Here is a 17,325-nt window from a genome sequence, read left to right as displayed (position 1 = left end):
TTGAGGAAAAATAAATAATCAACTTTATCAGCACTTCTCAGAGAAGATGTGTATAAATTAATCAGTAAATCATATATACAATTTCCTTGAAATCAAAGGATAATTCGCTAATGTTGCTCTGGTTTGACAGATGCTTAAAACTCTGATGAAGGTAAAGCTGCATAATGCCTAAAATAATTTAAGATGCGTATAACGTTTAAGATGTACTCTTTTCAAGACATAAGGTAGAATAAAATCTCTTTTTTTTAGCACATTTCAGCTTTAACAATTAAAACTGAAATACCTAAAATTAGGTATAAGATCAATTTTAAAAAAGCTTACCGGTCATGTAAATTGGCCTTTTAAATGTTTTTAAAAGCATATAATATTCCAGAACAACATTTAAAGCATTCTGATACCACGTCTCAACACTGCGTTTAAACCATGATTATGAAAAGCAAGAGGAAATTGTTCACCACGAGATTATGTTAGTAATAATTCTGTTAGAGTTATGAATTATGCTGTTAAAATACTGGCATTTAATCCCCCATGCAGGTCGATCATTGATCGGGCCATCTTAGTCCAGTGGTCAAGAGATTCCTCACCATTTTCTTCAAGAGAGTGAGGAGTGTTCAATGTCTCAGTGCTAAAACACACCATATTGTTCTATTAGCAACGTTGTACAATGAGCAGCCCAGTGAGGTTACAATCAGAGGTAACTACCAGCTATGGTAGCACTGATATTACTGGATGTCATCTCTTTATATTAAAACTTTATGTCATGACCAGCCATCGTTCCACAGGAACGAATTGTCTCCCAGCATTCTGGCTAATTGTTCATTGTAAGGTTTGTAAAAAGCATCCAATAGAACCCTAGTTTCAGGGAGCATGTCTCCGATCTGAACATCCTGTTTCCGCCGAGTATTGGCCTTTTGCATTGAGAGAATAGACTCCTCTTCGTCTGCCGTCAGATTTCCTGGAAATAAAACATACAGTTCTCGGTTTATGACTAATTTAATTAACGGATGAACGGTCAGACCGACCTGGTTGACAAAGTAAGGACAAACCAAGCTCTTCTACCTTTCTACCTTTTACATTTTACCTATTCTGCTTTTCTAACTTTGCTACTCGTGTGCTTTTTATCGCGATAAGACAATTTATAAACTAAATGACTGACTGACCTGATTGATGACAATGCTGTTCGGACTGACAGTTTAGTTTTATGAATGCCATGTTGACAACTATATATTCAGATTCAATACGCAATCATTCAGATGTAACTTTTTATGAGATTAACTCAAATTTTACAGACCTTAAGGAGTAATGCTGACCTATGTAATAGACAGAGGCCATATTAAACCTGCAGGGTCTGTAAAACTCCGAATCAGCCCAGTTAAAAGCCTTTCCTGCTTTATGAAATGAGTCTGATCGATACACTCTTCAGGCTATCACGCGACTGAAATAAACCAATCGTAGGACAGATTGCTCTGTCACAAAATAAAATATTACAAACACGCTGATATCCCATAATCGAGTAGAGTCACTGATTTTTCCCCCACAATATGAAAGGAACGTTACCATGGAAATATCTAAAGTTTCGACATAGTGATCGAAGATGTTACCGTTTCACTTGTGCATCAATTATATCCAATCTAATCGTCGTTACCGACCCAGTCGTCGAACAACAAAGGACGTAATCCCAAGACCAATTTCCAAAACAGCATTCAACACAAATCATCAAAGGACAACGAAAGTAAGAAATTAGGACGGACTCATGCAGTCAGCAGTTTTCCATTATGATGGAAAAACGCAAGGAATGTTTTTTAGCGAGTGAATTAAAAGCTTTTAGAAGTTGAACCGATACTTTACCCACTCCGGAAGAGATTTATGTTCAAATACTCAAACCGATATCTATACAGAGAACACCAATGTATATTATACAGAATACTAATGCGTGATTCCCACACAGTTACACGATAAACCCAGTTGTACTTAATGGCGAATGTGCGGCTGGGAATCTATATGTGTTTTCCCACGTTACAGCCGATGTAATACCGCTTGTTGAGGTGAAGTGAGGTGAATGACTCTTGACTATTGTCCCGGATTCCATCACGCCTCACAGCTAAAGGCCACTGATTTGTACGGTAATGCATACAAATTGACGGTGATCTCTTCCTGACTGACAGACGTGCAGACACACACATTATCTGACAGCCCAATACACGGCCAGCGCCAGGTGAAAACTATTGGTAAGGTAAATGCTCTGGTAAGACTGTAAACCGAAGGGAAATTAGGCCACAGTGTCTGCATGTGTTAACTGAACACTAACATCTTTTGAATACCGCGCTGATTAAGGGCATGGTCTTCATAAAAAGACCTTTTTGTGTTTAAAATAGAAAGGTCTTTTTATGAAGACAATAGAAAGTTATATAGATTTTGGAAAAACAGTGTTTATGTGAAACTGCTTCTAGGCTTCTGTCAGTTTTAAAGACAGTGCTAATTTGAAGACATGGTTAATATCTCAGCCCCTTCGACAACATGGGAAGCTTCACTGGTTAAAGTGGTTGTACATTAACCAACGTGTCAAGTCAATCAATCGGTATACTCAACTGTCACAGCCTTATGGCATATAATTATTCGCTTCAGCAACAAGAATTTGACACAAAATGTTTTTCATTAAACTTCAAGAAGAATAATGCTGACGTATTAACGAATGAAATGTGGAACAAAATGAATCTACGTGTGGATGAACGAATTGATTCATCCCCATGCAATTCTAGGACAGCCAAAAAAGCAAATTATCTCCAAAAATCACAACTCTGATTAGATCAATGAACAAATTCAATGAACGATTGAACGACGAAAGCTACTCACTGAGTCCAAGGAAATCGTAGATATCCCTGAGGATACCCTGAGGACCCTCTGCGTAATCTTCCGTTCTCACGATGAAGAGTTGTTGCCTTGGAAACACTCTGAGCCATTCTGCTAAGAACACAGCGTACATTCCCACACGTAGACGAATCTTTGGGAGAAAGATGGTAGGATTACACGTGTGTTATGACATAAGGAGGTTGCAGGTGAGCAAACCGTGGCATTTTACCCCACTTAGCATTGTGGGGCCATTAACGAAGACCACGCTCTTATAAAAACATTCCAAGAAATTTTTCGCCTTCAAATCAACTATCTAATGATTGATATGTAAACATACATGGTATTGCACGCACAGTGCTAATCAAACAACCATAGCATAATACGAATTGAAAATGCTAAATAAACACTATTAAAAAACAACGTTTTCAACTATTACGTGTTTTTCTCTTGAATTTAATAAAATGATATGAAAGTTAAACAAATACGGTTAAAAAGTTTGATCTATGCGAACTCCTAATGTAAGTTCCATTCACAACGCCATTAGAGTACTAGAGATGTTAACCTGGTGATCACTCATGATATACCTTCGCTCGTTGGTTAGTAGTAGCATTATACACACAGCCTCGTACTGAGTGCACTCTTATGCAGGCCTTATACACGCGGACTGCATTCACAACCGCCTGGTGGAAATCTACGGGCAACTTCCGGTCCTTCCGGAAGTACAAAAAATCGGAGTACATTCTGAAATATTAAAATGGATTACGTTAATGTTACAGACATATCCATATATCAGGTTATGACAGTATAAGAGATTTCTGGTTCAATCAGCTAAAGCGTTTTTGTCTAACCGGCGAGGTCCCAGGCACAACTATAGATCTCGCTGATTCGGTTGCAACTTTAAGTCAGGACGATTACTAGGTGATGGGTGGTGGTTTCCTTCACCCACAAACTTCACTACCGTCATGTAAGTAAAATAATACTTGAGTACGGGGTTAAGCAACATTTGAAGAAATTAAACAGCCATTATCGGATATCTGCATTTGTACGGTGTGACAATTTTGCCGTAGAAAAAAATTATTACATGTTAGTCAGGGACCATGCTTAGAAATACATGCATATTATTAACGGTCAGTAACAAAATTACTTAAAACCTCCTAATGACTCACATAATTAACTGACAGAGACGTACTTTATCAGGATACTTTGTAATAGCAAAGAATGTGAGAAACGATGAGATGTACGTCAACTTGTGTAAGCCTACGTGTCAGCATCTTTTCAGTAAGCTTTATGCGATACCCACGGCAAGCATTATTTAGCATCACGTAAAACATCGCTGTGGAAGATCTGTATTATTTACATTGGCTTCAGTGACACGTTTCAAAATGTTGTGATAATTTGTTTTGACAAGGTTGGCGTCAGCCGTTTGTAGAGTCATCTTGCTAACCGATTTCTGAGCTTGAGCATTAGTTTGGTATATGGTAAAATAGTGGCGTCGGGTAACACGTGATAAATGTGCAATGACATTTACGTGGTTGTAGGGTTTCTGAGTATGAGGATAAGTTTGGCGTCGGGTAACACGTGATGTATGTGCAATGACATTTACGTGGTTGTAGGGTTCCTGAGTATGAGGATAAGTTTGGCGTCAGGTAACACGTGATGTATGTGCAATGACATTTACGTGGTTGTAGGGTTCCTGAGTATGAGGATAAGTTTGGCGTCGGGTAACACGTGATGTATGTGCAATGACATTTACGTGGTTGTAGGGTTCCTGAGTATGAGGATAAGTTTGGCGTCAGGTAACACGTGATAAATGTGCAATGACATTTACGTGGTTGTAGGGTTCCTGAGTATGAGGATAAGTTTGGCGTCGGGTAACACGTGATGTATGTGCAATGACATTTACGTGGTTGTAGGGTTCCTGAGTATGAGGATAAGTTTGGCGTCGGGTAACACGTGATGTATGTGCAATGACATTTACGTGGTTGTAGGGTTTCTGAGTATGAGGATAAGTTTGGCGTCGGGTAACACGTGATGTATGTGCAATGACATTTACGTGGTTGTAGGGTTCCTGAGTATGAGGATAAGTTTAGCGTCGGGTAACACGTGATGTATGTGCAATGACATTTACGTGGTTGTAGGGTTCCTGAGTATGAGGATAAGTTTGGCGTCAGGTAACACGTGATGTATGTGCAATGACATTTACGTGGTTGTAGGGTTCCTGAGTATGAGGATAAGTTTGGCGTCGGGTAACACGTGATGTATGTGCAATGACATTTACGTGGTTGTAGGGTTCCTGAGTATGAGGATAAGTTTGGCGTCGGGTAACACGTGATGTAGGGTTTCTGAGTATGAGGATAAGTTTGGCGTCGGGTAACACGTGATGTATGTGCAATGACATTTACGTGGTTGTAGGGTTCCTGAGTATGAGGATAAGTTTGGCGTCGGGTAACACGTGATGTATGTGCAATGACATTTACGTGGTGGTAGGGTTCCTAAGTATGAGGATTAGTGTAGCTTCAGGTAACACGCGATGGATGTGTAGTAACATCTATCTGAATGCAGGATTCCTGAGTGTGAGGATAAGTTTGGAATAGGGTAACACGTGGTGGGGATTAGTTTATCGGCAGGTAACACGCTGTGGATGTACCTCGTTGCAGGGTTCCTGAGTATGAAGATAACTTTGGCATCAGGTAAGACATGGTGGTTGTGTAGTGATATTTACCTGGTGGTAGGGTTCCTGAGCATGAGGATATTTATTTATTTATTGGTATTTTACGCTGTACTCAATAATATTTCACTCATACGACGGCGGCCAGCATTATGGTGGGTGGAAACAGGGCAGAGCCCGGGGGAAACCTACGACCATCCGCAGGTTGCTGGTAGACCTTCCCACGTACAGCCGGAGAGGAAGCCATCATGAGCTGGACTTGAACTCACAGCGACCGCATTGGTGAGAGACTCCTGGTTCATTACGCTGCGCTAGCGCGCTAACCAACTGAGCCACCGAGCATGAGGATAAGATTGGCGTCAGATAACACGTGGTAAGATATGATGTCATATGGTAACATCAGGTAGCGCATGCCAGATGAGTAGTGATATTTACCTGGTTTTAGGGTTCCTGAGTATGAGGATAAGTTTGGCGTGAGGTAACACGTTGTGGTTGTGTGGTAATATTTACCTGGTTTTAGGGTTCCTGAGTATGAGGATAAGTTTGGTGTCAAGAAATACAGCACGTGGTGGTTGTGTAGAGATATTTACCTGATTTTAGGGTTCCTGAGTAAGAGCCTAAGATTGGTGTCATGTAATACAGCACGTGGTGGTTGTGTAGAGATATTTACGTGGTTTTAGGGTTCCTGGGTATGAGGATAAGTTTGGCGTCAGGTAGCACGTGGTGGATGGGTAGTGATATTTACCTGACTGTTGGGTTACTGAGTATGATTATATGTTTGACATTAGGTAACACGTGGCGGATGTGTAGTGATATTTAACAGGTTGTAGGGTATGACGTTCCTAAGTATGACGATAAGTTTGGTTGATGTGCAGTTATATTTACCTGGTTGTAGGGTTCCTGAGTATAAGAATTAGCTTAGCATTAGGTAAAACATGATGGACATAGTCAGGATTGAGTACACGTGGCTCAGTTGTGTTTTCGTTGCCCACCATCGCCCACCAGTGGTCATTATCCCAAAATGTCGACATACTTCCTTCACCTAAACATAGAACCAACGAGAGAAATAATCTTGCAGTGACACCTAGCATTGAAGACACACAAAACACTTGATCTTCAGACTAGACAAATATTGACGGCTATATTATTAATAAATGTGGTAGGGTAGATTAAACGAAATAGCTGTAGACAGTCCTGAAGTCAGATAGACTATTATATCAAAACATTGAAAGATTTAAATGAACACATACATGGCTTTTACACACTAGTGTGCATGAATCGTAAAGTCCATGTTGAGAACATCGGCGTAGCTGTAATGCTGCAAACCTGCAAACCTGCAGTTTTCTTACTTCTTGTACCCACAAATAATGTTACTGTAAAGTTTGTACATCTTGTAGGCATTTTTTGTTGTCGTTGATCTGAGCGCACGTTTAAACGTTTCTCTGAGCACGCACGCACCTGTAATTTTTATATTTAACTGCCAACATATGATATGTTGTTTATATTAACACATATACAGTATTGTTAAGGGAAAGTGAATAATACTCCTATATTCCCTTAATTTTCTAAACTATAAACATCTACCTAAAACGTTTGTTAAGCTGCACGTACCTATAACTTATGACTGTGTAAGTCGTTTACGCACCTGTAATTTTGTTATGAACTACCCCACTCTTCTCATCTGTCTCTGTCTCCGTCTCTATTCTGTACGCAGCGTGATCAAACAGATCCACGTAATTTCTCAGCGAAACCACGTGTCCCCGGGCACTCTGTCGACCTGATGGTTGTTAATTACAGCATAGGTCACAGACTGTTTTTTGGAATAAAAGTTGATAATAAAACGGATAAAAAATGCAGTACTGTTCCACGTGTGTAACCGCTATCCCGATCCGGAATAGAAAATCGGACTCCATCTTAAGACGAGAACAAGAAACAGGCGCATAAGCCACTTCACCAATCAAGTGAATTTTAAATAATACATATATATGCATGCTTAACAGAAGAAAATACTAAACATGAAGTCTTTGGCTGATATATATTATTCAGATGCTATTAATGTTACAAGGTGTTCTGAGGGTAGAGTGACTTGAATGATGTTGTTTTCGTACCTCCATTACTGAGCAGAGTAAGTCCTGGAACAGGAAGATGTAAATTGTGAAACAGGGGCCGGTTTCATGAAACTCACTTAGCTAAGTAAGCGCTTAACTGCCATGACAACGTATGTTGTAGATATATAAAGTGCACTTAGCTAAGGGCTACTTAACGCTGAGTAAGTTCCATGCAACCGACCCCTGCTGTACTACCACAAACACATAAATGGCGATAAGCATGATACCGTGAACATAAACCGTATCATATTTGTAATTACCAAGCCTCGTTCTTGCCCACCAATGAGGTTCTTTCAATGCCGGTGGGATGTTGCAGACATCGGGGTGAGCAATAATCTTTCGGTAAAGATCGGTGCTCCCGCACTTCGGCTGACCAATGATAAGGAAGTATGGTAAGCAGCGAACACGGTGAAAGTCCCAGATTCTCCGTCTCTTATTTAACAACTCAGCCATTACCGCCAGCTCATGACTAACGTCATTACGGGATGTGTAGAAGCTTCCGGAATAGTTTGCACGTGAATATTCAATCCAACACGGATTTTTGTACGACTCCAGAAAGGGGAAAGGCTTCTGTAACAGAAACAGGAATTCCGTTCACAATAATTCTCAAATAAAGGTTTATATTTTTCCAATGTCAAATCTATACGCAACAAACCATTCAGTCATACCATATGTAATACCAGAGAAAAACAAAAAATAAGATGAGTTAGTAATACAGTATTATTCGCCGCTGGGGTTGTGGTAATTGACCTAGACAGATGACATGTAAAACCGAATCGGAAACAATGATGAACCACCTTACACCACAGCAAAGGAATAAATAACCCAAGATGTCATCTATACTGTCTCCTCCTTCACATTAAGTCATGCTCTACATGGAAATCAAACTTTTTATTACATATGTTAAAGGGGAAGAAACCATAAAATAAAGCAAGCATCAGTAGAAAGACCTTTAAAAACTGTATCTGGAAAAGTTAAGATCTCTTTATTCATGGACTATTGAAGATATATGTCGCCATTGACGACGACTGGCTCTACGAAACAGCTAAGTAACTTTAAAATGGTACTTGTGGCAGCCTCGCTTGACGCTCAACACTGAGAAGTTAGGGCAAGGAATCAGAAGAGGGTGGGGTGCCATGTCTGGTGTCTTCAGCATGATAAAACAGCCATTTAATACCTTTTCTTGCACTCATAGTTCATGACTGAAGCTCACAAAAATTGTGCACAGAGCTGAAAACGCTATGTGAAGTCAATAGTGGTATATATTACCAATTTTCATCCTGCAGCCTCTTGTACAATCCACACATTTGACTATTTAAATTTAATGATTTAATTTCTACTGATGTTCTCTTCATTTTTATGATTCATTCCAGGAATTAAATTACTTTCTCGATGAAATAACGAGTGGTGTGTGACTCACCAGTGCCATGAGGTCCACGTCTTTTGGTCGGTAAGGCAAAGAAGTCTTCCAAAAAGCAGTTTTCTCCGTGAATGAAAGTCGTGATATTTGTGGCATAAAATAATTTAAAGAAATATTTTTGGCTTTTGTCCATTTGTCAAACCTTTTGAAATATATTTTTTGAACCTTGTTTGTTGGTACATTGTCCTCAAACAACTTTGCAATGAGTGGATCTGGGGAAGAAAAAGCACGTTGTTGTTCAGGTGAGTAAGTGGAGGAACCGTAACTTTGATCGTCTCTGTCTGGCCTTTTTTTGTTAGATTTTTTAACCTTGTCACTATCATAAGTAAGGTCTTGATTCAGACTGAGGGCGAACCTGTCACTTGTTTTCCCAGAACGATCGCCTGTCTTCGTTCTTTTTGGGTTTCCTTTCGCGAAAAGGTCATTGTGCCTGAGGTCAGCCGATATTACATATCCTGGATGTTTGTTGCTTAACGATGGCAAGAGATTTCCTAAGAAAAACCCTTGAGTAGTCTTTGAGACGTCGTCCTTGGTGACGTCATGCTTTTTGGAGCAGTTCGTTCGACCGCCTACGACAGAATTAAACGTAATAGTTTCTCTCTGGAGTGTGGACAGATATGTTGTTCCGACCAGTAGCAAAAGCAAAGCGAAGCCTGGAATGTATGTGGATCGTTTCTGTGCACAGCTGGGACAAAATATCAGCCGGTTCCACGTCATTTCCTGATCAGCCGTTGTTAAGCGCGCCCAGAGCTTCTTCTGATCGGACATCTTCACTCATAGCTACAGCTGAGGTCAGAGGTCACCTGCAAGATGACACAATACACACTTCTTACGAATTCACAAAACTCAGAGAAATTCTGACATCTTTGAAGTAGAACATGAATATAGTATTATAGGCTTAGACGGAAACTTAGTGGAAGGACAGGCCATCAGCCAGAAAGGCCAGGCCACATTGGTTGTTTATGGATTAACCAGATCGTACCTAGGTGGAACCCTGTATAGAAGCTGACCAGCACTTATAAATCGGTGAGATGTTTCCACAAGATAAAGGCTACTGATAAAGGTGGCAAAAAGTTCATTCTCACATTTGGGCGAAAAGCTGCGATAGGCTTATGTGGTATGCATAATGAGTTAGTGCTACATGGATTTCTGCTGACAAGCAGACTGCTAGTCATAAATGTCACGTGATCGAGTTTCTCTGACGTATGTCACTGAAACATCAATTAGGACGTGGCAGACGGGTTCTGCGAATGATTTGCATACTCACAGTCAGCACGTTTCTGTCTTCAACGCGCGAAAACTTAATTTGTGGGTTCAGACGTGGATTGAAAACGAGACAGGGAGCAAACTGAGGGGTGCTAAAGCCATACATTCTAACTGTTAGAGAATCCACAAACTCTGCCACACGGACACTTTTTGTCTCAGATGGTCACAAACATTGGTCGTCTAAAATCGCGTATTCGTTGACAAAATTACACGTCCACGTTATTGTACGTACCGGTTATGCCCTTGCCAGAGAATTAAAGGTTATACATGTATTGCCAAATGAGGGTATCTTAACGCCAGTAGTTAACCACATGCAGTTGCATAATCATAACGTGAGTTACCTAATAAAGCTGGTAGTTTTATTGCACTTCTGTGCGCGGTGTACGGAGAGCAATGGTGTAAAAATTACGGCGATAATAGCCATATACATGTAGTTGCCATGGCGTGCATTGTCCAATAAGGACGGAAAACGTCATGCAATTCACAAGCACACCCCTCACTCTCACACCACCCCTCTAAAAAGTTGACGAATAATTATAAAGACGAAAATCCACAGGCCATAATCGTGTAATCACAGAGCACATTTGAAAACACTCTCAATTATATAGCGGCAGTTAGTGGAATATATGTGTCATAACTTTTGATATGCATAAAGCTGACAAAAAAGATATTTAACAGTAAAACATTAAATACCGGAACCTAGTTTCACATGCATGAGTGAATTTTCATTAGTTATCATTGTGTTATCAATAAACTGGTTTTGAATCCGGCAGTAGTGTTGTAGACATCAGATGTTGTAGCCTATCTTAGATTAAAGGTGTATAAGGCCTTTTAGGTTTAATTATCTCAACAACACATCTCTCCATAATCATGTACCTGAAGGGAAAGGGCTTGCTGGTCAATATGGCACGTACTTCACTGTATCAAATGAACAAGCTTTATCTCTTATTTATAGAGGGTTTATTTGCATAAGGTGTTAACCGACTTTATACTTTTACTGTGGTCACGTAAGAACATGTGAGCTCTTCCTTCAAAGCACAGAATAATATAGGTTTATATAAGTATGCCGTTCCCCAGAAGTCATTTTAGTGTGTCACTTTTCAGTTTATTGCTACACACTCGTCAGTTGTCGTGAGTCGTAATCGAGAAACGGTCGGATTGTTCCATGATACCACTGACTTCATTCAGCAGACTCTCCATCAAAAACGTCTCAGATGTTAAGGGCTCTCGCGCTCTCGCGCCTCTGATTGCCTAACCTCGGGACTGTTAAACTGTCAAATATTGTTGATTCTCGCTGTTTTGGCTGCGGCTTTAGGTCAGGTTCCTGTCAAAGGATGATGGTTCACTCCGACCACTCCTGTTTTCTCCATCTGGGAAGTAATCTTAAACACTGACACTATTGTTTCAGTTAGTTATTCGACTTTTGTCATGCAGTCAGGGAAATTTGCTGTGAACAAATGCGATCCCTTTCTGTATCTAGGACAGTCGATACGACGCAGACTTACAGTTCGTCTACAAACGAACAATCTGTCCGTTCCCAAGTTATGCAATGAACAAAAGAACGTTCGGGCACTGGTCAACCATGCATGCACTTTCAACCAATTTTTGTTGCATATCAAGCCACGGATTTTCTAGACCACCAATTGCCATACATATGTTATTGAGTGTATTTAATCCTGCTTTTTAAGCTACCTTGAAAAGACTGTACCGCAGAGGAAAGTTAAAAATGACCACAGGAATCTGAATCTATAAACTTACATATGCTTATTTCTGGCATTACATTCGTGACTGTCCGTTACAACGTAGTTTCTGAGACCCGCAGTTAGCACCCTTTTTCTGAATGTTTCTAACCCAGAAATGTCCATCAGACGGGTATTGTATTACAGGGTCGTGTCAGCTTTGGCCCTCATTCTTCAAACCCATGATCGTCACCAAATCCAAACATGCTTGTCTTAGTTACTGAGTTTTTTTGTTGATCTTTGGTGACACAGTGACCCCCAGCTACACTCTGAGCCTCCCCCACTCCCCCAACCGCTTTATCCTGGGTACGCTCCCAGGTAGACGTCCGATAAAATTCGCGATGTGATGCTTAAGCAGAGCGGCTAATTAGCTAAACCATGTCACGACCCGACAACTCAATACCTGTCCACTTGTGTATTCACTGACAAAACACCATTCCTCGAACGCACCCCATTCCGCTAAACACGCAAGATGCAAAAGTTCTACAAAAACATTTACTGATGAAACCATTATACAGGTATTTGTAAATGTTCAAAATTTTTAATCGTATATTTGAACAACATAATGAGACAACCTGGTGCGGTTAAAAGTTATATTGCTATTTGATTATGTATCTTGTAACAGGTGCGGGGAAGTTTTACAAAACATGGAAATACAGGCAGCTGATAAATACTCGTGTTTATTTCTACACACAAACTAATTTCATTACGATAAACGAATTCGTGTTTGTTACAGGTAATAATACGAACATCAGATCTGCCACAAGAATACACAATATAAATTATGTATACACGCCTAATGACTCCTACTCCTCACATGACTTAAAAATTATTAAGTACTACGCAAAATCCCATACATTATATATATACATACATATATATATATATATATATATATATATATATATATATATATATATATATATATATATATATATATATATATATATATACATATATACATATACATATATACATATATATATATATATATATATATATATATATATATATATATATATATATATATATATATACGTTAGATTCAAATAATATAGTACTTAAAGGAATTTTGGAGAATTTTAAACTTAAAATACGGTTTGTTATCCTAGATAAGGCTACAGTCATTGAAAACACATTACTAGAAATCAAAACACTGAATGATAAATAGTATTGCAGGACTCACCGCTTAACATGTATCAAATTAAATGTCACTGACTTCTCAAACAAGAACCCATTCGCTGATAAATATGTGTGCACTCATATCGCCATACAGTGACCCGATGATCTAAATACACTGGCTAAGGGCATCCCGGGGTGGCCAGCTGGCCACAAGCTCAAATCGTTGACATCAAATTTATCGTCCTCGTGTAACCCTATCTACACATCTGTCCAACGGAGACTCGTTTGTTTGCGTATGTTACAGAAAGGGTGAAGACTTAACCTACTCTGCTTGCTCTCTGTAGTAAAACCGACCAGTATATTATATGTGTTCATACATAGCGGAGTATGTGTGCACATTTAAACATATACGTGTTGAAAGCGTTTTCTCTAATGTTTCCGATAACACATCCTTTTGTGAACTATGTGAACGGTTAATATTTGGTAAATTATACGGCATGAAAACGGCTTATCCGTACATTCCTTTTCTTTAAGACTCACAGTATACCGATTACTGTAAATAATCAAGTCCTGCCTTGTTCGGTAGGGCATTTTGTTTCCTTGATCGCCTCTTGATCTCTTTTAGCCAGGGTACTTTCAAAACAGGTACATGAAATACATACACAAAGCGATTGACCTTCACTTTTGTTTTCAGGACAGATTTCCTATATACTTATAGCATTGTTATATGAACGTTTTAAATGAAAACACAGCTCATGATGGCTTCCTCTCCCTCCGTAAATGGGAAGGTGTGTCAGGAACCGTAAGCGGATGGTCGTGGGTTTCCCCAGGGCTATGCCCAGTTTCCTCCCACCATAATGCAAGCCGCTGTCGTATAAGTGAAATATTCTTGAGTACGGCGTAAAACACCAATCAATTACATAAATAAATAAATGAAAACATACGACAGTAATTGATTTTCCTGGCTGAATAATTAGTAGTTAACAAGAGAAAAAAAGGAAGATAAATCTGTCGCACGAAAAAAGTGTACAGTGTCTAAAATCCGGATTATACCAGATTCTTTAGATGGCGACAAGCTCTCTTGGCTGCAGTGTTGACTTAAAGTATTGCAGTTTTAACTATCCAGTATGTCAGATCCGACAGGAATGTTTTCATAACATGTATGCTAATTTTGCTTTCTCAATAAAAAAAATCACATAATTGTGGACCTGAGCATCTCCTTTCAGGTCTTTCACCTCAGGGTATAAGCTCCTTATGAATTCCAAACGAGCTGTATGTATCTCCTGCTTCGGCCATGTCTACTTGAAAACTGATGACAGCTTCTCTCTTACATATTACCAGCTTTATTTACTGTTTATATGTTAGTTTAATAGCGTATTATTTCTGACACATTCCTGTAGGAACAGGTGTTTTAAGCTGTTTGAGAAATGGGTCTTGTGATTATCAACTTGACACGGTCCACAAACGGCATAAGAATGTCAGGTGATGCTAAGACCCCATACATTCTTCATTTTACCCTTTTCGCCTTATGCAAAGGTGGTTATGCAATTATTCATTCGAATGAAATTTGTTTTCACGCATGAGTGAAGGTTTTATTGAAAAATCAACTAACCCTAAAGTTCCAACAGTGAGCCTGCCCTAACAACTAATTCTTTTTTAAGAATTCAGCCATGATAACAATACGAATGCTGATCCTGGGAAAGGTGCAATGATCGAAATAGCTCATTTACCAACAAATGCTAGGTAGTATAGTATAATGAGAGATGAACAGCGTAGACAACCAGAGCAGGGATGACAGTGCGATATCTAGCATATGGTCACACGTAACCGGTGAAAAATACGGCCTCTTGTCATTTTATCTCAGTCAGGGTTTTATTCTAAGTGTTTATGCAAATCCTTTAATAGTAGATAATTAAATGCCCCCTCTTAGAACCACAGCTTAAGCAAAATTAAGTAAAAAAAATTGCAGTGATATTAATTTCAATTTATTAGACGTCACTGATCTAGAATTATTCAAAATGCTGCGTTATCACATTTAACGTACAATAACATTTAAAACAATGCAAAAGGACAGGGCTTCGGGGATACTTAGTCCACCAGAAGTCTGGCAAAAATCCGGCGTTTATCTTTACTAGTCATACAACGTGAGCATATAAACATCTCAAACGTCAAGTAGATCAACTCTACCTTCGACCCATACACTCCTGTAGCAGTAAAATTATGTTTGGATAACATTTGTCCGTTTCTACCGGAGTTTGGTTGAACAAATATTTTCTTCCACATTTGATATTAGCACTGATCCATTTCGGACTTAATTACGTCCACGTGACCTACCCTGTACATGTTAAGAGCTTGGTGTCACTGGGTTTGTATCTGGTGAACACATACAGGGTTTGTCACCACTAAAGCCCTGGTCCTGACCAACTGGTCAAACGGTCAACCTTGTAAAACACATACCATCACATTTACCCTGTATATGTCATGGTATTCTTTGACCCGTCAGCTATGTCAGATAGCTGTGCCCGTACCAGCCCGTTAGCTACCTTGGTATTGTTTCGTCTGAATTTACCTTACAAGTCTTAATTTATTGACTCAATATTCTCCCTGTCAGAGTATAAGCTTCATGTGGCGAAGGCATCGGACCTATGCCTCGAAACAGACATACATATACCAACCGCCAACCAATAAAGATGTTCCAGATCAATAATCGCAATAAATTTCCCGCTGTAAATATATTCAAAGTAGGCGGGACGGTCGGACGTGCTGTAGGCCTACATCGTACTTCAGACTGAACAGGCACGTGTTGAAAACCAATTAGAAACCAAGAATCGAGCAAAAGTTATGTACAGCTGCAGAGAGAATTTGAGAAATAAGCATAAAATAAAAGAATGAAAGCAAAAAAAAACATTATGTACTTACCTTATGAACAAGTGGCTGAAGTGTTCTATGCTGAGCGATTGGTGAGGATGTTGTTCGAGCTTGTGTCTAGCTGATGGTGACAGCGCTCCCACAGAAGTCCCTTAGTTACGTTTGTATCACTCCACGCACGTACACTATTAATGCCCTCCACCGGGAAGCCTATTTATGCCTGGTAGAGTATATGCCACAACCATAAATCGCAGATTAACGTCAATATCAGCACTGTTAATCCAGGACTTGTCAGAGTTGGAGAGACTATAAACAAAGGATATTTTAAACTTGTGACGCTGGCTCATGGCCGTTCTACCCTAAACGTACTTAAAAACTAGGCAAGGCCAAGCAAACATTGGAGTGAGCAGGAGCGTACAGGCTGCCCTGCGGGACGTAAGGATAAAAGTGATAGGGGTGCGAGAGTGAGGGCCCAGGTACGCAGACCGGGTAGTCTCCGAGAAATGAGGATCATGCTCCCTGCGCAGCCCTGAAGCTATACGGCATGGTGAAATGTACGGATTAGACAGGCTCGCAGAGAACAACCTTGACGTACGCCTTCAGATTGGTGACAATACAGCCGTATCATGTCCCGTCAGGTTAAGGCATGTCCTCTGGCCCTCCGACCGTTTTATTCCACACGCTTCAGGATTTATTCAGAGGAAGTTACGCTGGACAATTTGAATTTGGTTAGTGCTCAACATGGACTTTTGTATGTGCAGCATGAAATGACAAAAGATCGTGCTGGCGAGAGGTCGTGATTTCGATACATAATGGGTTCTATTGTTGTAAAAACTTGTGCACCATGCATGTCAACCATATGCCTCGAGCTGTTTTAAACGTCCATTTCCTTTTTGACAATGAGAAGCTTTGTTATGCCATTTCGTGGGAAATCCGTTTCCTCTTGCTAACCGCTTCCAGACTAATCTGCTCTTACATCCTCTGTTAAACTACTGAAGTGTAGCATCATGCGAGTAAGGACACAAAAAACACGTATACTCTTATCACGAGGTGGTAAAAAAGCCGATGATCAAATAATTATCAAGCAATCGTCAAAAAAAAAAACAATCATACGAACTAGGGAGTTTTATTTTTCATCGGCAGCAAATGTTGCTGAGAAAAAAACTAATTTAATTGATTAATGGCGTACTACGTGACGGCCTAAAATATTGTCGAAGTGCCACTGAGAAGGCACTGAACACATAAAGAAGGAATGATGAGCCTACAAGGCTTTTAGTTACAGTG

General features: G+C 39.8%; 1 protein-coding gene across 1 annotated transcript; it reads right to left on the bottom strand.

The window, feature by feature from the left end:
• On the bottom strand, nucleotides 1–16,724 carry LOC135468165 (carbohydrate sulfotransferase 15-like). The gene is made up of 8 exons (XM_064746254.1): nucleotides 16,093–16,724; nucleotides 9,047–9,849; nucleotides 7,887–8,196; nucleotides 7,164–7,295; nucleotides 6,404–6,560; nucleotides 3,435–3,591; nucleotides 2,854–3,001; nucleotides 1–955 (listed from the first exon to the last, which is right to left on the bottom strand). The coding sequence occupies exons 2-8, from the start codon at nucleotides 9,812–9,814 to the stop codon at nucleotides 759–761; spliced, it is 1,869 nt and encodes a 622-aa protein (XP_064602324.1). The 5' UTR covers nucleotides 9,815–9,849; nucleotides 16,093–16,724; the 3' UTR covers nucleotides 1–758.
• Between the last annotated feature and the right edge of the window lie 601 nt (nucleotides 16,725–17,325).

Source organism: Liolophura sinensis, chromosome 6 (genome assembly GCF_032854445.1).
Source record: "Liolophura sinensis isolate JHLJ2023 chromosome 6, CUHK_Ljap_v2, whole genome shotgun sequence".
NCBI classification, from domain to species: Eukaryota; Metazoa; Mollusca; class Polyplacophora; order Chitonida; family Chitonidae; genus Liolophura; species Liolophura sinensis.
This window is presented reverse-complemented; position numbering and strand designations above follow the sequence as displayed.

Excerpts from the sequence above, each read along its gene's own strand:
- LOC135468165 (XM_064746254.1), bottom strand. The coding sequence starts at position 9,814 with ATGTCCGATCAGAAGAAGCTCTGGGCGCGCTTAACAACGGCTGATCAG. Across the intron at positions 8,197-9,046 it reads ACGTGGACCTCATGGCACTG|AAGCCTTTCCCCTTTCTGGA; the intron begins GTGAGTCACACA and ends TTTCTGTTACAG. Across the intron at positions 956-2,853 it reads CTACGATTTCCTTGGACTCA|GAAATCTGACGGCAGACGAA; the intron begins GTGAGTAGCTTT and ends TTTTATTTCCAG.